The sequence below is a fragment of the Genypterus blacodes genome, unplaced genomic scaffold (genome assembly GCF_046128005.1).
Source record: "Genypterus blacodes isolate CSIRO-AG114 ecotype Tasmania unplaced genomic scaffold, CSIRO-AGI_Gbla_v1 ptg000048l_1, whole genome shotgun sequence".
Classification (NCBI taxonomy): Eukaryota; Metazoa; Chordata; class Actinopteri; order Ophidiiformes; family Ophidiidae; genus Genypterus; species Genypterus blacodes.
In genome coordinates this window covers 1,360,978-1,386,545 of record NW_027466861.1, presented here as the reverse complement: position 1 = coordinate 1,386,545, position 25,568 = coordinate 1,360,978, and the positions used below count along the sequence as shown (strand labels likewise).

The 25,568-nt window shown below is 45.8% G+C and overlaps 1 protein-coding gene across 1 annotated transcript in view; it reads left to right on the top strand.

Annotated features, from left to right (window-relative positions):
- Positions 1–25,568, top strand: part of adgrb2 (adhesion G protein-coupled receptor B2) — a 114,306-nt gene that overhangs the window by 56,644 nt on the left and 32,094 nt on the right. Inside the window, exons 15-20 of the mRNA XM_076149910.1 lie at positions 1,549–1,592; positions 13,550–13,676; positions 20,599–20,702; positions 20,800–20,902; positions 21,190–21,340; positions 23,832–23,901. Of these exons, the coding sequence (XP_076006025.1) occupies positions 1,549–1,592; positions 13,550–13,676; positions 20,599–20,702; positions 20,800–20,902; positions 21,190–21,340; positions 23,832–23,901 (599 nt within the window). The remainder of the gene's footprint in view (positions 1–1,548; positions 1,593–13,549; positions 13,677–20,598; positions 20,703–20,799; positions 20,903–21,189; positions 21,341–23,831; positions 23,902–25,568) is intronic.

Here is a 25,568-nt window from a genome sequence, read left to right as displayed (position 1 = left end):
GGCCAGTGGGGGGAGCTCCTCCATTCAAGATTGAGCTCAGAGGTGCGGCGCTGAGGAGGGAGCCGGCTCAGTGCAGAAGAAGAATGAAATCTTAATTGTGGTTATGTGATCTAAATCAGCAAAAGCTGGATCAGGCTCAGTTTGAAGGACGCAGATGGTGTTTGGATAAATAGGGTTAGTGGAACAGATTGGTTCAGGATGTCCGGCTTTCTAACTGGCATGCAGCTGGACTGACTGACTGTCTGTCCGTCTATTTTATTTAAATGTTTCTGCCTGTTGAAAAATTAAATGAGATTCCGAGGCCGTGTCTGAGTAATACAGCTTAAATCAACCTTACATGTAGACGTTTATAGTAAATCTCAGTATTCAAGATGTCACCGAAACGAAAGACGTTTTAGTAGGAAGGAAAATTAATGTTTGGATCAATGTGTGGCCTACAGACGATTATGTTACTATGGTGACTCACATCAACACCGAGCAGGCCCCATTACACAAGCAGTGTCGAACCACCAAATGCAGCTGTGACCTTTTCTGCTCCGTATGTAAGTGAGTAGTATGAAACATAAAATATAAACCAGAAGAAGGGGAACATTTTGACATCAAGAGCGCAAGTAGAGACTGTTGAAATATTGAGGACTTGGCAGAGAAAGAGAATATAACACACTACATCCAATTGTCAATGCTGAATCCCACCAAATGATTCCCTATTTAATTATAAATCGTTATGATTCCCCCCCATCAGAATAACAACATTTAAAACGATATCTTTCCAAGACTTTTCCCATAGATTTCTGTGTCTAGGTGAATCCTGCTAATGCAGCCAATGGCAAAACTAAAACCTCCATAATCCTCTGATCAAAGGAAGCATACTGGCGAGGAGGGAATCGATGGAACTTTAACAGTAATCAATGCAGCGGTCCAAGCAGATCACCGGTGGAGCGCGATCAGACGGGTCAGTTGGAGGTATTGACCCTCTGATCAATTCATCGATCGGGCAGTAGCAAATCTTCCTTTGATTACAGGACAGTTCGCCTCACCGCTTGGCTCTCAGCTGATTGGCTTACGGCTCTGGCGATTTGATGGATTAACAGTGAGCTGGTGGCAAATCGCCTTTCTCGTGATAAAAAAATCGTCAAAAACACAACACTTCTAAAATATGACATCTCTGAGTGTTGATTGATCAGTTCTGCTCTCCGCTTGCGTCGCTGAATCGACGCGTTTACAACTTCTCCTCGCCGTCCACGCTCCCCCTCCGGCTTAATTTCTTTCATAGCGTCGCTCGCATCCTCTCTTTCCCAGCAGCAGCTATTTACTGATGTGTCCTCTGGCAATGATTCTCTCCTCCATCTCGCTCTCCCACCTTCTGTCTCAGTCTTTCTCTTTCATTGTCTGTTTACCTCTCTCTGTCACCCATACAGCATCACTCTTTCCTCCTCTGGCAACAAGCTCTTCCATCTCTCCCTACCCCCTCACTGATCCTCTCAACTAGCAATAACAGTTTGTCTTTTTTTTTCCCCCCCCCCTCTCTTTCCCCCTCGTATCTTGCAGGGTACATCGGATCCTCAGTGCGTAGTCTGGGACTATGGCAACCCGTAAGTCAGCCTGAATGATTTAGCCGCTCGCATGCATGTGTGTGTGTGTGTGTGTGTGTGTGTGTGTGTGTGTGTGTGTGTGTGTGTGTCTGTCTGTCTCATTGTACGCGCTTGTGCCCATTCAGATTCCTTCATTTCATTAATGAACTGTAAAAAAGCCCTAATGAAGTTCAGTGTCTTGGTGTTAATTAAATCAGTCAATGAGAACAAACACCATTCTCTCGGCGTTCCGCAGGGTTCAAAAGGAAACGTCGCTCACAACACTTCGGCTCAGCCTGTTTCGCTTTGTCGCAGGCACATTTTCACACTTTAATGCCACTGAAACTCTATTGTCAGCTGTTGTCATTCACGCCCCTGTCCAGTCCAGTTCTGTGTTCTGTGACGCCTCACATTCCACCTAATGGGTTTTCCCCTCATTCGTCTATGTGGGCCACTGGCCTTTCTTTGACTGTGCCGGCTGTGTGTAGCGCACCGTATAGTGAACCACATAATGTAAAACCAGCACCATTGATTGAAGCTTTTATCGCTCATTAACCTACATTGGGATTGGGATCCACTATTGCCAATAAACCAGAGCAAGGTCAGACATGAATGTTCCAGGTCACACATCTCACCATCACGCACCACACACACGTGTCTTTCGATGGCCCAGATCCTCCAACCGTGCTAACGCTATGAACATGAACCTCTACTGAAGAACCAATGTGTCACGCAATGAGCAGATGGTTTTATATGGGAACAAACTCTGTAATGGACCAGTAGTCTGACCGGTTGACCTTTCCTCTAGACCAGAGCAAAAGACCATCCTCCGGAATCAGACCTAGAATAAGAAGTAAACTCGCTTCTGAATAGCCTCAAAAACACTAAAATCCAGAACGTTCTCAGCTGAATCACCTGCTGACTATGACTACGAGATGAATGGCAGGACATTGGTGGTCAATTGGTCAAATTGGGTTTCCCGGCTGTGATAATGTCCGTTCAGCCAGGTTCACACCTCTATCCGGTGCTCTGCCACAGCCAAAGCAAACACTCGCCCCGGGTTCACAGGCGGAGGATAAGAGATTGTAACTTATCAAACTTACCGCTCTCCATCAAGGAGAGAAAGAAAGCTCCTCAAAGTCAATTAACTAGCCGGCAGATTACAGCTGCAATCAAATTAAATTCCCAGACATTACGAGGGCAGAGAGCCAAACAGAATATGAAGTGCCAAGACGAGGATGATGATGTCTATCAGCCAAACTTATTCCAGCAAGGAGGAACGTGGAATACATCCAAATCTGTGTGCCGGGGATTGGGTAACGCAGTCACGGCCAAGCCAAGTTTGGACACGGACACGCTTACGAACCCCCCCCCCCCCCCCCCCCCACACACACACCCACACACACACACACACAGCCAATGACACAAACAGTGGGGACATTATTGGGATGTGTTTAACCTGTGGGATTAAGTGGAGATCCTCTTGAATCTGTCTGATGTTGTGCCCGAAGCGAAACACTGCGAGAGAGTTTCAGGGCCCCTGTTGGAAAAACAATTAGACCTGACCCCCCCCCCCCAAACTGTCGCTCTAATACGGCAACATTAGAGCGACAGTTCTAATACGGCCCCATAAAATACAGCAAACGCCAACAAAGAAACAGTAATGTTCCCATTTTAATCACTGAAGCGGCTGCAAGTAACAGATGCGCGCTGCCTCTACGCGAGCCTCTATTCTTAGTCGCATAATTTGATGAGGCGAAACTATTCATGAGTTCCGCCGACTCGTTCATCTTCTGGACTCCATGTGCAGACCTGACCGTTCCAGGGTAAGCAGCCTTAAGCCAGTTTACTCAAAACACTGGGTGCACAGATGCTGCTCGGAAAAAGATGCAAGCTTTTTCTTCTACTTCTTCTTACCTACAGCCAACTGGTGCTCTTTAATTAAACAAAAGCCGGGAATGATCACAATCTGACAGCGGGAAATCTCATCTATACGCATCTCGCATGAATTTATGCATCGCTCGCCTGACTTACTAGGACATCTGCAAAGGGACCAGAGGTGCATCTATATATGCATTGAGCAGGCACTGGCGGTGTTTCAGGGCTTCTCCCTTTGCCAAGCACTCGATCTTAACTGGAGCTGGGTGGGAGCGCTGCGTTGATATGTGTTTGGGGGGGGATGCTCGTGTTGTACAAAGCAGACGTTTGTTTGCAGGAGGATTTCACCTCTCTCAACCTGGCTGTCTGTCGAAGTGAGCCGCGGGGCTTTGAGGTTGAGCGTGGAGGCAGACGAGCGGTGGAGAAACTATAGATAGCGATGCTGCGTGGAGGCCAAACATAGCAGCAAGAGAGAGGAAATTCAGTGACGGGAAGACAACTTTCTCACACTGCGACCTGTATTCCTGCAGAGATTATGTTGTTTACAGACTGAGGCAAGCGTCGTTATGTTGCTGCATAAGTGCGTGTTGTTATATTAATGACTCGATTGTCGTAGCGCATGAGGGGATTAGTGACGGAATCTCAAATCTCCAAAGCCTGTTGTGAACCTTGATGCGATACTAGCGGCGCGAGCTCCCGCCCCCCCGTCCAGTCCTCTCAGCCCTCGTGGTTAGCCAACAGTCCTCAGCTTGCACTTCATCTCCGTATTTAATGTGCAAGTGTTTATTTATTAATTTTTGCCCTAACAGGCCCATATGTCGACTCCATCTGCCCACCCGAATTGCTACACTTACCACGGCTCCCTGTCTTTTCACCCCCATGTGTCTTTAACTCCGGCCTCCTCACCAACCTGTTTTCATTTCCCCACGGGAGCGGGTAGAAACCGTTATATTTAGCACTTATAAAAGTTTTACAGGGTCAATACTAGTAAGGCTATTTGGAGTAAAACCCTCCACGTCTTCTTGACCAGGTTCATGAGGAGGGAGGGAGAGATGGAACCAGACTCTCTCTCTCTCTCTCTCTCTCTCTCTCTCTCTCTCTCTCTCTCTCTCTCTCTCTCTCTCTCTCTCTCTCTCTCTCCTCTTTGTGTAAATTGATGATGGGTGTTGTTCAGCCTTTCCGTCCTGTGTGGACTTTGCCTCTAGCATCTCCATGCCCCAATGCCCCAGTGTGGGATAGCTGGCCAGAGCTTCACACACACACACACACACACTCACACACACACACACACACTCTTTCATCTGGTGCATTATTGATCGCTGTGGCTCAGTTAAATTGTATATGTGCTGTTACCAGGTTTTCCCCAGTTCTATAGTTGCTGCTTTTTTAAAATCAGAATACACTCCTCAGAGGTATCCATGAAATATGTATCACAGCAGCTCCAATATTTATTCATACCTCACTCATTCATTCTTCATTTCATTTTTCATAAGTACATGCGCAACATAGTGCAAACAGTCAAGATGAGACGTCTATGCATTATCCATGTGCAGCAGGAATCTGAGCAGTTGCCACATCTCATAAAGCGTTTTTTAAATATAACAAGACAGGTGACGCTAAACGCATCATACACTGTGGATAGATGGACTGCTGTAAGCCTGTGGGGATTGAGGGTCACTTAATCCCATTTCTAATCCTCAATGGTCCGGGGTTTGATCTGGGATCAGCGGTGACAGAGCCGGGCACCCAGCAAGCCATCAATGCCTCACAGTAATAACAAGTCGTGTGCGGCAGACGCAGCTCTAACATCCTCAATCTGACACGGCCCATCGAAGCTCACGCTGATCCGCCGGCGCTTTCAGCTTTGCTCTCGACCTTAAGTAAAGAAAACGTCTAAACATTCAATGGCTGGACACACACCTGGTCAAAATGTGAGCGTGCCTTTGTATAAAAAGGCTCGACCACAGTGAGAAAGATATCTTTGGCCCTCTTTCACTCTTAAACACGTCTTTGTTCTCTGAAATAAATGAAAACAACTCAATGAATGGATGAGGAAGCAAAGTTTTTCTTGCATAGTAAAAACCTCACTAAAATATGTACAACTGAAGTCTCATAGCCGATGTTAACAATTTAGCCTGAGGAGGAGTCTGGGTCACTGAGTTTGACTCGTCTTGTTTAGAATATTTTGTAAAACATCTCTCTAAAGTGTAACATTCATTATTTGTTCAATGACAGTGTTTGCTGTCAGGAGCTGTCAGCATCCCTTGCTAGCTCCAAACTAGCATTGCCTTCATGTTTCTTTACAAGAAACCATGTCAGGTTTTCAAATTCAAAAGAGACAAGACGTCAACATCAACATCCCAAAAGACGTTTGATTCACTATGATTCACTTGACTTAACTACATTTAGCCGCTGTGTAGCTAGCTAGTAGTTTTGACTGCTGATATTGTTTATGTAGCAGCTCAGTTGCTAGCCAGAGTAAAGGCTAAATTTCTCTCAGCTGAAGATTGGAATTAGTAATAGATTCATTTGATATTATTATGTGAAATTACATCTTTCCCCGCTAAATAGCCAGATTTAAACAGGATATTTTACAAATACACACTGTATTGATAAAATAAAAACATTCTTAATGAAATAACACAACACAAGGTACAACAGAGTCTGCATGAACCTGACAAACCGGATGAATAGCTGAGGGATCCAACAAGTGTCAAACAAGGTCAAACAAAGTCTAATGGCCTTGGTGGTCATACACACTGTGTGTATTTTTAGACTTTAATCTCCAGCGCTGGAGCCCCATATACAATCTAATTTGCAGTATATCACAGATTTCCATCAGTGTTTTCCCTTAGAAAGACATGTTTGTGAAATGTGCGTTTAAGCCGCCCATGAGGAGGAGGAGGAGGAGGGGGTTGGGGGTGGTTGCTGTAGGGCTTTGCTCCACTTTTCCATCTGACCGAGCAGAAGGGATCAGGACGGGTGTCAAACAGCACAGCGAGCCGGCACGGCACGAGGGAGTATGGTCAGCCGGGCTTATATGGACGTGGTTGTGGACGTGGACGAGCTTTTAGCTTATTTCCCCTGAAACCTGGACAGCCCTCAGCTCTGATTCTTTAATATGCATTACTGTGATTTGTGTAAAGTCGGTCAGCTTCAGAGTCACTCTGATGCTTCTGCTCTGGATCTGTTTCTGCCATTGGACGCTCTGGATGAATGTGGGCTGTTTGCGATTCAGGAAAGTTTTTAGTGAAGGCGAAGAAGTTCTATAAAGTGTAAAGTTCAGGTTTTTTATTACCTTATTCACCCTTTTTTATTATCGATTGCGTCATCATGTGACCAGTGGGTGTGGGATGGAGCTCTGCATCTAACATCTAGCTTGTAGAAGTGAAGCCGTCTCCCCTGGATGCTCTCTCATGTTGGAGACAGAGTTTGGCATTTGTAGTGATTAGCATTTAGCATTTAGCTGTGAAAACGAAGACTCTGCATTGCTGCCTCTTCATCCCTGGAACCTGTTGGACCTATCAGAGCTCCACCAGGTGAGTGACAGCTGAACATCTTTGCCATTTTCTAAACGTTTTGTTAAGATCGCGTGAAAACAGCAAAGTTCATCTGACAGCAATCTGGTAAAGTGAAGTCAAGCCAAGTGCAGCGTTTGCTTTCTGCTTATCTTGTTGACTGGCTCATTATCCTCTTTGCCCGTGTGCTGCTGGGAGCAGGCTGAGAGGGCACCGTGTTGATCCCTTCGGCCTTCAGAGTTGCGTTGGAGCCCCTGGCGACAAGCTTGGAATACGTCCAGTTTTCTATGAGATGCATACTCTTTGCCTCCAAGTGGAAAAGCCATGTCTAACACTCTGCTAAATATGGAGACAGGTTTCCTGTAATATCCGCTTTCCTCCGAGCGTCTGCAGCGTGTCCATGTTTACGCAGAGATGCAGGCGGCGGGAACACCAGGGCCTTTTATGGCTTTAAGCAGAACCTGTGTGCCTTCTGCTTTCCAGTTAGCTCGCTAGGTTGCACACCAGGAGAAAGATAATCCTTTGCAAAGAGGCTTATAAATTAGCCCGCGGCCGTGACAGGGCAGTGGGCCGGTGGAGGTCAATGACAAAGCATCATCGCATGGGAATCGGGCAGAGTTGCTCAGGCTCACACGACAACTGACCTAAGAAAGGCCAGTGGAGATAGACAACAAGGGGCCTGCACGTCTTTACAAAAACGTGTCTGAAAGGAAACGGGTTAGCGTTCGCAGAGTGCCTCAACCAAGGCCAAGACGTCCTCCACCACCATTGATTGACCAAGCATCAGACCAACCGCTACCATCATTTATTGTGTTCTTCCTGTCCATCAAGTGTCATTAGACTTTGCGGGTAACCTTTTGAGATACAGACACACAAAGGCAACGTGTAAATTTCCTCTCCCTGTTGCTTTGTTTGTTTAATATTGATCGAGCCGCAGCGGTGATAATGGCAAGATCAGACGAAGCCACAGAGATATGAGGAATATAAGCCGTGTGGTCATTGACATCTCCTATAAGCCCGAGATAATCTCATGTTCATGCGGCTATGGACCCATCTTTACATCCGTCACTGGAAGAGAGGAAAGCTTAATAACTGGGTCACACACACACATAGACAGAATGCCAGCATGCAGGGCTCAGTAACTACATATAATTTGTGTCATGTGGAGATTCGCTGCAGTGATGTGGGAGCATAAAGTCCTCTGGACCAAGTTGATCACATTCAGGGTGTCCGTCTAACATCTAACCAGAGTAAAGACGTTCCCCTGCTTTCTTTCCACTATATAGGTTCAATCACGCAAAGCTGACCGGACAGATATGAGATATATAAGCTGAGAAGCAAACAGATTGAGTTTTGTCATTCATTTTAATCCAATTATTTAAATGAGGGGACTTCATTTCATTATGTGACCAGAATAGAGATGCAAACTTGAAGCGCTGCCTTTCTGTTAGTCAGACCAACGTGCAACCAAGTCCTAATCTGACTTACAGATGAGTTTCAAAATGTATTAACTGCATTTGCACATAAAATCATTCAATTATATGGACAAAGATTGAAATTTTAATACAAGAAGGAAGGAAAGTAGGAAAGAAGAACATAACATAGCAACATAATGACATACATCTATATATTTGTGTTATGTTATATTTCTATGGGTTGAATCTTAATTACAGAGGTGGAAAGTTTCTACTCAGTAAACTTTAGCATTTCTCGTAATGTTCCCAGTAAAGAGAGGCAACTAAAGATATTTAACAGTGTTTAAAATAAATACAAGTCGTTTGGTTTCAGCGTGGATTAACATGCATCACATTACAGCCTGGATAAACTTATGATGTGGAGAAGTCTTTAAATCTACCATCATCATAAACAAATTACACTATCTCCTCTTTTTGCATTTTCCATTGACTTCATGTGAAGCGTGGTTGAGCGATGCTACAATATGTAAACCTGTATGTAAAGCCTGCACGATGTGATTCCTCTGACCTCGTTGCATGTTCACAGAGCGTTTACAGTCGCTCCGCCTCTGTGATTGACTGCCTTGGATTGTTCCGGTTTGCAGCCCTCGTCGTCGTCAGCAATGATGAGTTCACTCGATCGCAAATTACATTCCCAACAGACAAACATGGGTTCAACAACAGTTAATTTGGTGCAGTCGATCGGGTGTGGATGCGGAGCGCATCGGTGCGCCACATTAAATCAACAAGCGGCGTGAAACCAGAGGAAGGAATCCGTGTCTGAGAAGCGCCCCAAAGAACAAACGCGACTCGAGCCTGCAGGCCCCTTAGAGTTGCCGCCGGCTCCGTCTTTGATGGCAGTTTTGTCGTAATGAGGTCCTACACGCTGCTATCTGTCCATCTGTGACCTTTAGCGGCCATGTTGGCTCTGCTGTCCCTCATATCTCCAGCTCTTCTTTCCTGCTCTTTGTGACCTGTGAGCATCCCCGTGTTAAACCAGCGTCTCTGATCTGTGACTTAACCACTTCATGTCAGGGAAAACTGAACTTGCACTGACTTTTTATTAGTTTGTTGCCATGAAAGTAGTTTTTTTACTGTTGTTTTCTATTTATCTGTGAAATCCAGTCTTCCCTTCATCCAGTTACATAGAAGTTGTAATATGGCAGCTCCTCATTGGCTCAATTCCGTGCATGCATACTGATTTATGGCACTGACTCATAGGTTATAGCACCTGCTTATCTCACATTGTATCACACTCTGTCTGCCTACATCACAGCAATAGTTCAGAGCTAAATCCATACAATGTCTGACAAGGAAGTGAGACAAATATCAACAAACATGAACATTAGGGCTCATCACAACACCAGCAGTTACATGAGTGTGTACAAATCATTGATAAAAGCAAAAGGTCACTGTGAATGAATGTAGGATCCGCGTTTTGTAAAGCAGCTACACTATTGGCCTGTTTGTTACATCTGGTAGCTGTTTCCCGGGACAAGAGTAGCAGGCAGCAGCTCTACTCTCATTGAAGAGCTGCAACAAAAGTGAATCAAAAGCCTCACACATCACGCAACACTGGAGCCCAGTGAAGCCGACAGCAGAGCAAACAGTCTCAGGTTTATTTGTGGAATAAGATATAGATAGATGGATAGATTCTGTATGATTTAATGTCATTTCCGATATTGAGTGAGTCGTCTCTGTGAAACGCAACAACAGTGAAATGTCATTTTAAATGTGCATTCCAACTGGAGCGTCACCAAAAATACTTACCGGCACAGTTTGGAGGATTTCCTCATATGAGGTAAAAAGTGCACACGTCTCTTTCCGTCTCTTTCTCTCAAACACACACAGACACAGGCGCACACAAACAGGTTCACACACCTGTCAAGCTGTCTCTAGGCTTCCTCGCTGCGACTCGCTTTCAGATCTTCAGTTTTTCAAGCGTCACTGTGCAGACGGTGATCATCAGGGGAATTGTACTCACATCTCATTACTGACATTATGAGACGCAGTTGTGTGTGTGTGTGTGTGTGTGTTTGTGTCTGTCTGGGTTTGTGTGCATTTGTGCATGTTCAGACGTGCTTCAGAGATTTAATCTGGATGTGTTCTTGTCATTTACTGTCACACTGATTGCGTTTGAGTGCGATCTCTCTGTCACTGCAGATGTATATTTAGTCTATATGTAGACTATATATTTAGTTTAACGTATTTTCATTGGCAGCTGACGCCAAGAAGTTTCAAACCACAGCTATTCCCTGTTTACATCCCGGCTAAACTTTGATTTTGCTCTGATTGAGGCAATAAATAGATTGTTTTCATGTAAACACTGTAATCAGACAGTATGTGATTGGGATCTGTGTACATCTGCCTGAAGCGTCTCCTCTTACATTTCCTCACCTGGCACGCGTCCCAGTTAAGCTGATTAAAGTGCCACATCATGCACTGTATATCTAAACAAACAACACAATCCTATTAATCCCATCCGTGAGTACGGCTCGATCTGCGTTCTGCCCCTACGGAAGCCGAGAGGGGACGTGTGACATCATCGAAAATAGTCTGCACTCGACAATGGAATGAATTTACAGATCCTGACGATACAAAGCATTTTCCCAAACATAGACCAATATCACAGCCACGCTCTGTCCTGCCGGTCCTCAGAGCTGCGTTTGCTCCAGATGTCGGCAACATTATCCTGCTATGATGGGAAAATGATTAAAAAGATAATGATGTCGCACGTCGTCTCTAGGCGTCTGTTTAGTGTGAATCTGAACATTCTCGCACTCATTACGCATCACTCTGTTGTTTATGTGGTCATTACAAATCAGTATGCATTAGTAAGAGCCTCCGTTTGTGTGTGTGTGTGTGTGTCTGGTATCATCAAGCATCATCAGCTTATCCAGTTAATAATCATTTTGCCGTGCATGCAGGTGTAATTTTCACATACAGCTCATTGCTCTCCTCAAATTTCCGTCTGTTTCTGCCTCCTTTCCCTCGTCTTCTTCCTCTTCCTCCTCCGCTCTCCCTGTCTCCTTCACCTCTGAAGTCGTAGACTTCCCATGCAACTCCGCTTATCATTTCTCATAAAGCGAAGCTGTCACCCAACCCTCCCTGGAGATGGAAACACGTTGTATTGCCCGTCTGACGCTCTGGCACATTCCCGCCTCGGCGAGCGATCCGCCCGATTGCAGCTCCTACGCGTATTTCAATATAGGCACACTTAATTAAATTTTTTCTCCATCCTGTGTTGAGAGCACTCATTGCTATTAGACTGAGAGGAGGTAATTAAGTTCTCCACTAAAGCATTAGCGGTGAAACAAAGCTGGCATCACATTCCGCTATTTTCTTCTTCTGCTGTACAAATCTTTACTAGGAAAGGAACCAAAAGCACAGACTCTGACGCACGCACAGTGTTTTGCGTTAGGTCCTGCGTTAGCCTGTGAAGGGTACAGCCGACCATCTGCCTCAGTGATTCACCCCCGAGTTGACAATTTCATTTTGACCTGACAGCAAAAAGACTCTCTAGCGGAGCGTTAAGACTGGAGCGGAGGTTTGGGGTTATCTCCTCCAGATCCCCTCCTCCACTCGCAGACCAGCAGGATTTGCTGAAGCAGCGGAACAGTGACATGGCTCCGCCGTGGCTTCTCGCTAACGCTGCCAATTTTCCCTGTTTTTTCCTCCTCCTGTTGAAGCTCTTTGCCAAGCTCGACACAGCTGTTGAGAATTTTTACCCGGGTCTCTGTGGACTAGGGATGATACCGCACCTCCGTTTTGCCTTTTTGCCCTCCACGTACTTTTTGGCAGATTCTTTAATAGACCGTTTCTATGCTGCGTCACAGGGCTAAGAGATGTTTAGCACAGATCTCCAATAGTGTAATGCTTAGTTTAGTTGTCCAACTCCCGGTTACAGTTCGGACCTTCTCTTAAGTCTCTGAAATAAGAAGTGGAAGGAGAAGCTTGTAGGGGGAGTTTCAACAAACCAGAATTTTGTCGAGTTGATGAAGACATTACTCACAAATTACACGACATTAAGTGTGTGTTGTGTTGTGTAGTGTAGTGTTTTGTCGACCAAAGAGATTTCCTTGAGTTTTAATGACAGGAACAAGTCACAGCTACACAAGCAACCACATGACATGCAAACTAAAAGCAAGGCTCACATTCCACATCAAAACCTGTTTCTCTCATGGTCGTCGCTTCCAATTGGCTTGAAACACGTACAGATCCGGGGGTTTTCTTTATTGTTGTTAATCCCTAGAGAGCAACTGACTGGTGAAAGCCTCCTACATGTTGACTTCTGATTCAAATCGTGGGATGTGAAATGGCTCCAGATATGCCTCACATTGTTAACGGAAGCTGCAATGCCGGACGTCTCGTTCTGACATAAAACCTTCATCCTCGGCTTCCTCTTTACCCATCATTCCTAATGGAGCCTTTTGGCCGCTCCAGCACATCTCCCCTGACTGCTCTGATGCCTTCCATAACATTTCCACTCGTCTCTGGTGGCCAGAAAAGGTGTTGCCGGGGGTTAAACGTAAGGTTAATGTGTAGTCTGAGCTGCCAGGGTAATTAGTTCAGTTAGAGTCTTATTGATTGACCTTCCACACTCAACCCTTTATTGAGAGCATTTAGAGTGGAAGTGGAAGGGTGGGCAAGGAGCGCGAAGAGGAGAAAGATGTGGGCCAATAAAGTGTACAAGGTTCTGTTGTATGAGTTTCCTGGGACTCGCTCTCTCGGTAATGTGTTGGATGTCAAAGTAATTGACCATTTAGTGCTAAATAACTCCCGTCCGGCATGTACGCCACCGCGGGTATTAACTTTGAGCTGCAGCACTGCTCTTCCCTGCTCCTGAAGGACGGGACTTTCAGGTTCTTCTTGCCTGAAAGGAAAGAGGAGAAAGGATGCATAGAGGAGAGAGGGGTGACGCTGGTCTCCCATGACTACGGAATGAAAGAGGTTTGGACGAGGCTGCACAATGAGTCTATAGAGTGAATGGGACGCTTGAAGACAGCGGATGTCAATCCTCAACCCCTGGAAGTCGGACCTTTCCTGCATGTGTGAAGCCACGAGATGGTGGCCTTTTTGCTTTATGTGTCTCACGCTCCTCTGTTTGTCTCTGTCTCTCCACCTCCAGGGAAGCCGGCGGGGAAAACTGGGGCGCGGAAGGCTGCCAAACGCTCGCCTCAACCACCGTCCACACCAAATGCCTGTGCAGTAGGATATCCACCTACGCCGTGTTAGCGCAGCAAGCTAAAGACCCGGTGAGTCACAAACGTTCCATATACAATACTGTCCTCTGTGGGACGTGCCGGGCGGGCAAGGGGCTTGAAATGAATTTAGCTGGAGCCACTGTCAGCTGTAATTTAGCGTTCAGACAGAGCAACAATGCCTCTTTATCGTCCTTAAACACACTCAAGGCTAGATGGAAGAACGAGAAGACAATGCATCAGGAGCATCTGTGTGTGATTATTTGCCTGCGGCTCTTTACCTGAGCACCTATAAATAGGCCTGCAATGGGTGTCTGACATGATTAAAGGAGCCTGATTAGGCCACGCCCCCGCCCGGATCGTTCCATCACGTTTAGCGTCGACAACAGACCCGAGCGTCCCTTCACACCTTTGGATCTCACCTTCTTTCTATGCTTTTCTTCTCGTCCGATATCAGCTTTTTATGGTTTTGCTCTTCGTCGCCCTTTTCTTGCCGCGCTCGGTTGTTCTCTCTCCTTTCCTTCTGTCGAGGCAAAATGTTCCCCTTAGCTTTTTTCCCCCTGGTAATTTATCTTGATGTTTACTTGCCCCTCATGCCCATGAATAGAAAACCTGCATCAAAAATTCAGGGAATACAAACAAGTCGCCTTCTAAATTCGCTGTTCCACACTTAATTCCAGGAGCTATATATGTATATGTGCTATATATTATTTTCGTCTTTCTTAATGGTTAGGTGAGGAAATGGGAGTTTTCAAAGCAGAATGCTGAGTAAGCACTGGAGGGTAACTTCACTTTAACACAGCACTGCGGAAGTGGGTTTTGAGTAATGGAAGATTTTGAGAGATAATGTTAAACCAATCTGAGCAGATAGCCAGATGTTAGCTTGAAGGAAGAAGTAATGGAAATGGAAAGGGAGGGATGGGGGGTGTTGGGGGTGGGTAGTCTATGCCAAGTAATAATACATCAACAACCAGAGTGTCACAGTGTCTGCTGGCTCATGTACGCATCCATCGCGTTGTCCTTGAGGAGGCTTAGTGGCTCATTGTTGGTGCAGTCGCCTTTTGTGCCGCTTTCTCTCGCTGAAACGTTCCAGGTTAAATCTGGGCCGGAGCCAACGTGGCTTATAGATGTCGCACTGTGATTTCAACTATGATTTGTTATTTCTCTGTTCACTTCAATTAGAAATGTCCCATCCTAGATATCCCATCTGTTGTTGTAATTAAAGGTAAAGAGCCTCACAACCAGGTGATGGATGGATGGATGAGGAGGCATATCCCCAGCGTGTAAGGGCAGGATGGAGTGTGAGATCGGTGTGTGAGATCAGTGTGTTCACAGTGAAGTGGGTGCTGCGGCGGTGAAGAGGAAGATGATGCTTGATTGTAACAACTCGTGTAGCTCCAACCACTTCGATGTGATCATGAGATTTGAGACTTGACAGAAGGGGCGAGAGTTGAGCGTATGAGTTGCTGAGATGTTTGGACTCACCCTGAAGGACGGGACGAAGAGCTGGGACAGAAAGAGCTTTTAGTGGAAGCAGCGCTACTCCCTTCTGACTGAACTACTGTAAGTTGATCTGTAATAGTCGTCCATTCAAGATACCTCGTTGTTGCCGCTCTGAGGATGATTCAGGAATGTTTAGTAGCCAGAATGTAAGATGTAAGAATATAAATATATTTGTGTCATTAAAATGTCAGACACCGTCCTCCCGGGCCCTTTTTAGGTCACTCCTTGTCCTAATTCTGGTTCTTATGGAGACTCCTCCGGCTGAATTCTATTGAGTTTTCCCCTGCCACGGGAAACGTCTGCTGTAGTAAGCGGAAAGGAACAAAATGTTGACTTTTTGTGACTTGAGAGACACATTAGTGATTCATGATTCCCCCCCTGGTTCAGCAGGGCAGCGAGGGCCGGGAGGTGTGGGTCAAAGTGGCCCAGACAATGAGGCTCAAGCAGGCGCTGCTGTGGCCCAAAGCTCAGCGCAGTGTGTTTGCTTTAGGGTCCTCCACATTTAGCCCTTTATCCTGCAGAGATTGGATCCTTCAAAAGAGTATGAATGATTTCACCGACACACACACGCTCCCACACACACACATAGAGAATCTCTGTTGAAATTGCGGGGCTATTGGAGCAATGCTAAGTATCGGCATTCCCGCTCTGACAGCTTATCCTGGACCACGGCGCTGTGGACAAGGGGGTAGGGGGTGGAGGATTAACCTCCATGTTTAATAGAAAAGGTGGGGGGGGGGGGGGTTTAGAGAAAGAGATGCAGGGATTTAGAAGCACTGCTGCCAGTACAGGCCGTTTACAGTGGAGCAAGGGAGAGCTGCTTAATCCTGTTTACTTTCTATAGCCTTAGAGATTTCTCTGAGTGTGTGTGTGTGTGTGTGTGTGTGTGTGTGTGTGTGTGCGCGTGTTCGGGGGTCTATGGAGGGACCGTCAGGCACAATGCAGAGGTTGTTACTTGAGGGAGAAAAAGAGGAGAGCGAGAGGCACAAAGGGAAGGAGTAGTTGATTGAGTGAGGTCATAAAGCCATACAATAAACCAAGCCACTTAATTCCTGGAATGGCTGCAGTGGGAATACCGACCCTAAGGATATGTTTGGACTCATGGCCTCTACAGTGCAACGCTGGGATGGCAGTGTTTGGAGTAGAGGAAGATATTGGCTTTATAAAAGTGGCTTTAATGTTTTTTGCACCTCTTGTTAATCAATTGAGTTCCACCTACGAGCTCAGGGTTTTTTTTTTTTTGTTGACGCTCCGGGCCACTGTCTGATCACGTTAATGGGGTTGTGTTACATTTAATAACATTTTGGAGAGCTGCTTTCAAAGGCTTCTCGTGGACTCGTTCACGACATCGCAAGTACAAAGGTCGGCGGTTAATGTGGCACTGGGAGTCTCCATGTAGTCAGCGTGGAGGATTGCACAAGACACACACACACACACACACACACACACACACACACACACACCGCCATGGAAAGGAAATAATCGACATAGAGGTGTGTGAGGGATGGGGAGGTGGCTTTTGTTTCCATAACTCATTTTTAAGCCAATTACTGTATCAAAGCGTTGTCCTCAGGTGAAGGATGCGTGTGAGATGAGGTGCGGCGATGGATGTCTTCCTTTCTGTGCCGTTGAAGACGTCTCACAGCTATTTGTACCTGCCAGACGCTTTGTATTGGCCTGTTCATTCAGATCGTGTCAACTTTAGATGGATTCCATCTGTTTCCTCTTCTGTCATTACTGCTCACTGGCACTCGACTTCATCAGAATGACAAACAGAATGACAAACAGCTCTATTATTGAAGCTGTTAATGTCCCAGACTACCTGAGACACATGCAGAACAAAGATAGGGATGATGGAGCCGCTAGCAAGTCCAGAGACAAACTCCTTCTTTTCTTCTCTTTTTTTTCCAAAAACTTGGCAAGCTGGCAAACAGTTTGTGGAAGGAACATAAAGCCAAAACTAGAGAAAACAAGGCTGCAAAGTTACAATATGCAAAATATCTAGCGGTTGTCAAATGGAGTCTAATTAGACGAAGGTAGTTGCTAAAGTTAGACGTGAGGGACTGCGCCTGGGGAATTGCATTTTAATTGCCCTTTGTTTGAGTTAAAGGTTAGCTATGGAGAAGATGACTCGCTGTTTTACTGGTATTAACATGCTGTGAGAGTCTGGAGATTCACGGGGAGAGATTGTCTTCTTTGATATTCGGTGGTGAGGACTTGGTGTTGGGTTCGGCGTGTATTCTGATCTGTTCCTCTGCAGCTGGCTCAGGCTCCATGCAGAATAAAAAACGTACCTGCAGATAAGGGAAGGGGCTTGACACGACACAAAACTCTGAACTTTGAAGACGCCGTCGGCCCTCGAGGTTGTTGCACAGCGACAGGAAGTGCACGGTTTGTCTGGAGGCCGCTGATGTCGGAGCCTGTCAACCCGGCAACCCTGGAGGATCTGTGGAATATGATTGAGTCACAGCGTATTGGAGGCAGTGTTTACCGAGCTCCAATGCTCCACATCCCTGCAGTTGCACTTTTAGCGTGTGAGAGCTGCACCTGTGAGGGGACAAAGGGAGAATATGGGCGCCAGCAGGTGAAAAACCTTGATTTGCTAAAAAAACTGTCTATTCAAGAGAGATGTCTAAATGTTCAAGTGAGAGCTGAATCCTCAATGGAGTTCAACTACAAAATGCCGGAGAGTGAAGTTTGCTTCTTGTGGAAGCAGTATGAAGCGTCCAGATTTGGAGAACGAGGAAGACGTAAAGTATCGATTGTTGAACGTAGGAGTGAGTAAGGTGAAGAGGAGGGGAAAGAGAAGGAGGAGGAGCGTCGGTGAGAAGAGGATAAGTAGGTTAAACTTCCTGTGCTGAAAATAGCCACGTTCTCCATCACATGGTAGGTGATCTGCCCAGGGGAGCCCGGGCCACATGCAGGAGAACCAGGAGACACACACACACTGAACATTACACTGTGTGTGTGTGTGTGTGTGTGTGTGTGTGTGTGTGTGTATATGTGTGTGAGTGTGTTTCCTGTGTGGTCACACAAACAGAACCACACCAGGCCAATTAAGACACAAAACAGACACAATGAAGATCTGAGGGTCTTTAGACAGAGTGAATTATGAGTAAGAGTGTAATTTATTCTATTACTTGTCTTGCCAAAACTAATTTAAGGCAAGACAGAGGAAGACAAAGACAAGGAAATTAATGAGAAGTGTGTGTGTGTGTGTGTGTGTGTGTGTGTGTGTGTGTGTGTGTGTGTGTGTGTGTGTCTTTCTGTTTGATGTTTAACTTCAAATAAGCACAATCGCCTCTATATCCTTTGACCGTCCTCTGTGCGTAAAATCAAACACAAAGACTCTCCGCTGTTCCTCGCTCTCCCTCTCTCTCTCTCTCTCACACTCTCTGTGTGTGTGTGTGTCTCTCCTCTTATGATACTACGTACACCTCCGTTCTCCCTCTCCCGTGTGTGCTGTGTTGGTATTCCATCCCACTCCCACCTTCCTCTGGAGAAATTGGCTTCCTTTGATGGACCAGGGAAAACCACTTAAAGGGAAGCTTTGACTCTGTCTTTATTGTCCTCCTCTCTCTCTCTCTCTCTCTCTCTCTCTCTCTCTCTCTCTCTCTCTCTCTCTCTCTCTCTCTCTCTCTCTCTCCCTTTCTATCCCCCCCCCTCTTTCGTCCTTGCCCTCTGTTCTCACTCTCTTCTTCTTCCTAAAATCCCTTTTATTCCTTTCTATGTGTCTGTCCTCAACTGCCTTTCAGACCACACACTCACACACACACACATATCTCTACACACTGCACGTTTTATTTACTAACCTCTCCCGTCTCTGGCTGTGCACGTTCGCCGTAGTAAGACACCTCGTCCGGTCCGGTCCCGGTGATAAATCTCTCTCTATCTCCGTGATGAGAGAAGGAGCTCGACTCTACGGGAGGTAAATTGAGGTAAACTGTGTGATTGAAAACTTAAAAGTGGGCCAAACGTGAAAGCCACGGGGGGGCTGACGCTCCCCGCTCGTCTGTTCCTCGCCCTTTCAAAGGCACACTCGGGGAGAGGGCCGAAGCAGAGGTGTGCTGTACATCGTGACCCAAATAGCTTAATTACGCTCGGCGCTCCGCTGCTTTTATCCTCACACGTGTAAAACCCTGCGAAGGCGTAAAGGTCAAACCCCCTCAGCGTCCGCACACGTGTCCTGAGCCGGACCTGTGAGGCCAAAGAGTCAGAACGCTACGGACCGACTTCATGGCAAAATCATTGGATGGATGGAATCGCCCATTTTAGTGTCATTTCATTAAGCATGGCAAGGTGACAGGCGACAGTGATGCATGCTGGGAACATGTTCAAGGGAGTAGCTCCGCTGTTCCACAGTTCAGTGTGGGTGTGTGAGTTTTTCAAATAAACTTCAGCAACAGTTATGACAGCAACTCGTCAATGAAGCTAAGCAGCTACTTGTGGTGGAAACACAATAGTCCAAATAGTAAGTAGTAAAGTAGCTGAACTACCCGTACCTAAACTCTGCATAGGAAACGAGAGAAAATTGAGGAAATGTAAAAGTGAGTTATAGTAAGTAAGTTATATACTAAAAGTTGCCGGCGAGGTCATGAGCCATGCACTTTCTGAACCGAATAATTCGATTTTATTGTTTATGTTACCGTCCACTGACTGCTCTAATGAATCATAATTAAAGGTAATTGCAGGTGTTTAGCTGCCACCAATTGAAAGAGGAACAGTAAAAGTGTAAAAGTATAATAAAAAGGCAAAGATAATCAAAGGTGATTGGTTCAAACTCCCACACAGTGACATTTTCACAGGAGGCCTGCTGGTAAATGGTGTGCATGCTGGGCTGTGAAGGCTAATGCCTTTCACTCACTCTCTCTCACACACACACACACACACACACACACACACACACACACACACACAGGTGGGGGTTCATCTTGTATGTGACGTTCTCATTCTCAGCCTGTGGTATCAGCCAGCAGTTCTCCATCTTGCTTCTCACATCGCTTCATCGCCAAAAAGGTTTTTTACCTCGACTGCGCATGTTTTCTTAGCGTTGTGGTTAAATGTGCTGATGGTTCAGCAGGTCAGAAGGCTTCTTATCGTACACGTCTCCAAACTCTGCCCACACTCATGTCACAATTCACTCTAAAAGGGAACTGTGAAGCTAACTGCTGTTGTTTACATAGGAGCACAGTTGCTAAGCTAGCACAGAGTAAAGGGACCAGGGGACTAGTTCCCTCTATTATAAGTAATGACGGAATTAATAAGACGGATAATGTGTTGTCAGCGGCTTTAAGGGCGATTAGGACACTGAGGTGCGGTTGATTCCAGAATAATCCACCATAATCACCCGCTGACAATACCACATCCTCTAGCTAACCCGTTTACACCAGTGGGATAATGGAAATACACCAGAGGAAACTGCTTATTCTTTCTTCCTCGCTTTGTCCTCTCCTGTCCCTCCACCCCTCTGCAGGACATGGGTCCATCCAGTTTGCCCTCTGTACCCCTCATGGTGGGCTGTGGAGTCTCCTGTACCGCTCTGCTCATCCTGCTGCTAATCTACGCTGCCTTCTGGAGGTGAGGACACACAACCACACACACGTATCACACCCTCCCCGTGTCAGAAGAATTTACATGTGTTTGTCAGTCAATAACAATTCCTTTCTCTCTGTAGGTACATTCGTTCGGAGAGATCGATAATCTTGGTGAACTTCTGCCTCTCCATCCTGGCCTCCAATCTGTTGATTTTGGTGGGACAATCCCAAACTCTCAGCAAGGTGAGACCAAACGCCAACAAATGCTTCCTTAAAAACTTTACCACTGAATATCTGCTGTTGATGAAGTGCTGCTAAAGCCAGAGGTGAAATCCTGTCGGCTGTGTGTGAAGCAGCCGGGGGGCAGCGTTCAGTATGGATCAGGAGGAAGATTCCAAAACAAACCAGGATGAAGCTCTCCTCCTTAAAACACTTGCTGCGTCCTCACACACTCCCTCCTTCTCCAATATACTTCACCGATGTTATATTTTACCCTCTCTCTCTCTCTCTCTCTCTCTCTCTCTCTCTAGGGTTTATGTGCTGTGACTGCTGCCTTCCTGCATTTCTTTTTCCTGGCGTCCTTCTGCTGGGTGCTGACGGAGGCGTGGCAGTCCTACCTGGCCGTCATTGGCAAAATGAGGTCGCGACTCATTCGCAAGCGTTTCCTGTGCCTCGGCTGGGGTGAGCGCGCGCACACACACACACACACACACACACACACAGATGGACAATATAGTTTTGCGTACATTACTCGCGTTTCCAAGTTTAGAGTTCCAGCTTTAATCGAAGGCACTGTGGGAACAAAGTGCTGCTGAAGAATGGAGAGAGAGAGACAGCGAGGCAACCTTTTCCAATTTTAGCCTGCTGTTAATGCAAAGTCGTTGCTTCCCACAGTCACCTCTCGCAGAGACTGCCTTCCAGCGCGCACAAAACTGCATTGTAATGTAGCCGCAGGGGGTAATGAGAGACAGCGGTGGATTAATCAGGAGCAAGGCTTCGGAACGTCGTCCCCAAAAAAGGACACGGATGCACACAGCAGCAAATGTGTGTAGAGACAGCGTGGGTGCAGCTCAGTACACACTGCATGCAGGCGATTACATACACACACTCACATCCAACCGATTCACAGGAAGAAGAGCTACAGGGAGGTGCGAGTAAAAATATTCATCCTCATTGTAATGCAAGTACGCATGCAGGTACACGAACAGCAGATACACACCACACTGCCCCCTGTGGACGATTCAATATCAATCAACTATATAAGCTCTTGCAGTTGCTACACAAACAAAGTTTGATTGATTTATTGATTATGGAATGACACATAGACAGAACCACAGAACAGCACAGCAAGGAACACAGCAAACGCTCACAGGAATACCGCCAAACTTTTGAATCGCCGTTGGCCGACATCAGTCGGTATCCCAAGCTTTTATTTACACGGAAAAATGTAACAGATTACTTGGTTGTACTGTGTAAATTGCTGTCTGCTTTCCACTTAATAACCCCAATTTGCTGGATTTGTCCTGTATTTTGCTCCTCTCCTGTTATTTGCCGCTGTAATGACCCAGTTTCCTCAAGGGGCTCATTACTGTTTCCTGTGTAATTTTATTTCATACATACATTTAAAATCAAGGTAATTTCGCCATTCATCACCTCGGCTGGGTTCACATGCCTCTGCCGTTATTCCATGCACGACAGGCACACACAGAGAGGAGGTGGTGGAGGGTAACAATACCGCGCGATAACGTCTAGCATGGCACTTGCAAGATGTTTCTGGAGATAGCAGCCAAAATTACAGCTGCAAAACCGCCTCCCACCTTCTGTTCATTTCACTTGCTATTGATCTCAGCACTCTAATCTGCCAGGTCACTGATGCCCTCACCTGATAGCGCGAGAGAGAGAGAGGAGAGGGAGAGAGAGCGAGAGAGAAAGAGCAAGAGAGTTACAAATCCTCGTGAAACACAGAACCAGAGCGCCAGGGGATCAAAACACTTATCCCGTTCACGTCTGATCGCAGTTTCCTTTTCGAAAATATGTGATTGAAATTGGTTACCATAGCAACAGCAGGGACAACCATGGCGTCCGCCCGGATCTTCATCAAATAGATTTTAGGTTGTTGTTTTGCTGTGTCTGTAGGCGGGTTCGATGCCCCATAGGAGCCTCACACCCGCTGTCTCAGCGTCCAGCTCCCTGCTGTCAGATATTCGTTACTGTTAATGCGAATTCTTTCTAATTGCTTTTCATTTACAGCCATAATCACAGCTTTGTTAATTACATGAATATTTTAGCACCAAGCTCATTAGGAGGCTCAGCATATTTCCTCGGTTTTCCTGACACATGCTCCGTCTCACTCACTCTCACTCACACACACACACACACACACACACACACACAGAGACACAGAAATTGCCTGATTTGATTCATAATAATAATTACCCCATTTTTTCTCGACCAAATGCTGGATCACATTCTCTCTTTCGCTAACTTGTTGAGACGACTGCTTGTTTGAAGCAAGCTACATAACATTACACCCACCAGGGGGCGGTGTGGTGCCCGTGGACAGGCCACCTCCTGTTCTCATGCTAGCACTCAGCAAACTGTATATAGCATCATATTTTGAGTGTGCATGACTACAGAGACATCTTTGACATCTCAACCGTTTGGGAGAGGTTGCTAGCTCCAAACTACATGGTCAGTCTGAAATGAAAACGTTTCCAATGATTGTGTGGGTTTCATTGGTGTGACTAATAATGGGTTGAAAACTCTCACAAAACTTTCTCTTCCTCTGTGTCTTTCTCTTAACCTCTCTCACACACACTCTCTCACACACACACACACATTCATGCAGCCTAGTGTAGGTCACCGGTTGCCTGTGGTCGTGTTAATTTACAATGCAGGAACTCGACAACATTGACCTGGAACGCTCAGATGGAGCTTCCTCCTCTGCGATCTGTGGTCCGGTCCTCATGCCTGAAGCCAGAATGACTCACTCACTTTCACTCACACTTGCACTCGTTTCGCATCGTTGCGTGCGCCCGCCCTATAGAGTGGTTGGCACAGCGCAGCGGCGTCTTACACGGCGGGACGTGCTTCGTCTTCGCCGTCTTGGTTTCCTTTTATCCTTCACTGTCGCCCTTTTCATCTTCTTCCTCCTCCCTCTGTCTGCCTGCAGGTCTTCCAGCACTCGTGGTAGCCGTGTCTGTGGGTTTCACCAGAGCCAGAGGGTACGGCACGCCCAGCTAGTGAGTACCGCCTTCCGCTCTTTTGATTTGTATCGGCGGGGAGGCACGGCGCCATCCGTTGACCTACAGACGGACCAGAGTGCTCGAAGATTTAAGAGCGTTGAATCTGCAGTTTAAATGGGCAGCGCCGGGCCATTACGTTAGCCAGCATTATTAAGGTCATCTAACATTTTAAAGTAAGCATGGCAACTCCTGCCTCTCTTTCTCTCTTATTTAATGAAAACCACTTACTTACACAGGACACTAAGGTCCCATATGTATAAATAAAAAGCTAAATGGTGTTTGCTTAAATGAGCTTTCCCTTGCAGATGCGCTTTAACTTCCTCTGATATCAACAATCCACCAGTGTCTTAAACATCTGTGCCATATACCCAGAATCCTCCAGCTGCTGCTTTTATTGGCTTTGATTTACATTAAATTATAATTGGAACCAGCTCAAAATCGGAACACCGAGGCTCGTATATGGAAATGTAACACCAGAGTTATGATATAGGACGCTGTGTCTTTTCAGGGGAAAGTAGTAGAAGATTGCAACAATGCTGCAGCTCAGAGCAATGAAAAATGTTTGGAGATCAGTGTGATGCAATGATTTCATGCAGTTGCTTTAAAATTCTAAATTCCAAACAGAGGTCAAAAGATTTTTCTGCAGAGAGTGAAGTTACCTTTACCTGAACTTTTCCACAACTTTTAAAATCTCTGTCTCGTCCAAAATGCCAGAGCAGTGTGTGCTCTTTGATCCTCTATCTGTCCATTTGCCATTTGTCCATTTGCCAGCATGCACTTGGCTAAAGACCGAGCTCAACTGCGTTTCAGTCGGAGCTCATGTCGTTAAAACCACAAGGTGTTGTTTACGCCAGTTGTTCATAATCAAAATAAAACCAGTTGAGTGTTTTGTTTGATTTTAGTAAAATCGTATCTGGTCTGATGGTCCCGGGCCCCAATGGAGCAAGTTTTCAAAACTAACTTGCGTGCTCCTGCCTGGGACTCTTTAGGTTTGGAGGTCCACGTTCGGTGGATTGAGTTGGAGACGCCTCAGAAAATACATTTTAAGAAACTTTACTGACATTTTACTGTTATTTATTTAAACCTTTGCATGTTATTGTGTGTAATGTAGCACTTGGTAATTAAGTGAATTATTTTATTTTATTTTATTTTATTTTATTTTTTATTTATAAATTATATTCAGGATCTCAACACTGTTTTGTCATTTCTTTGTAAACATGACATTTAAAAAGCACATTTCACATTTGTTATTTGGTTAAATTGTTCATTCACTCACTCAGTACATCTGATTCAGTCCACTTATGTAATTGTTTCTCAAAAAATCTTAATTCACTGCATGTTTGCGTTGTGCATTAATGGCAGAAGCGTGTTTACTCGACTGGATTCCTCTCCGAGAGCTTCCAGTTCCTCCTCTCACTAAGCTGCACTTTAAGACAACAAAGAGCTCTGGGTTTACTTTGATGACATCACCGGAGGCCACGTTTAAAGCCATTAAACACTAAAAGCTCTCACGCCGAATGATACTTAACACCATTTTGCGGCTTGAACATTAATTCTAGTCGATGTACAATATCAATTCTCTCTGTACCGTTAGCAGAGTTTACAGGAAGTGATGCTTCATCCCGCACTTCAGCTAAATATAAGCCTTAATGGTAGCACACTTG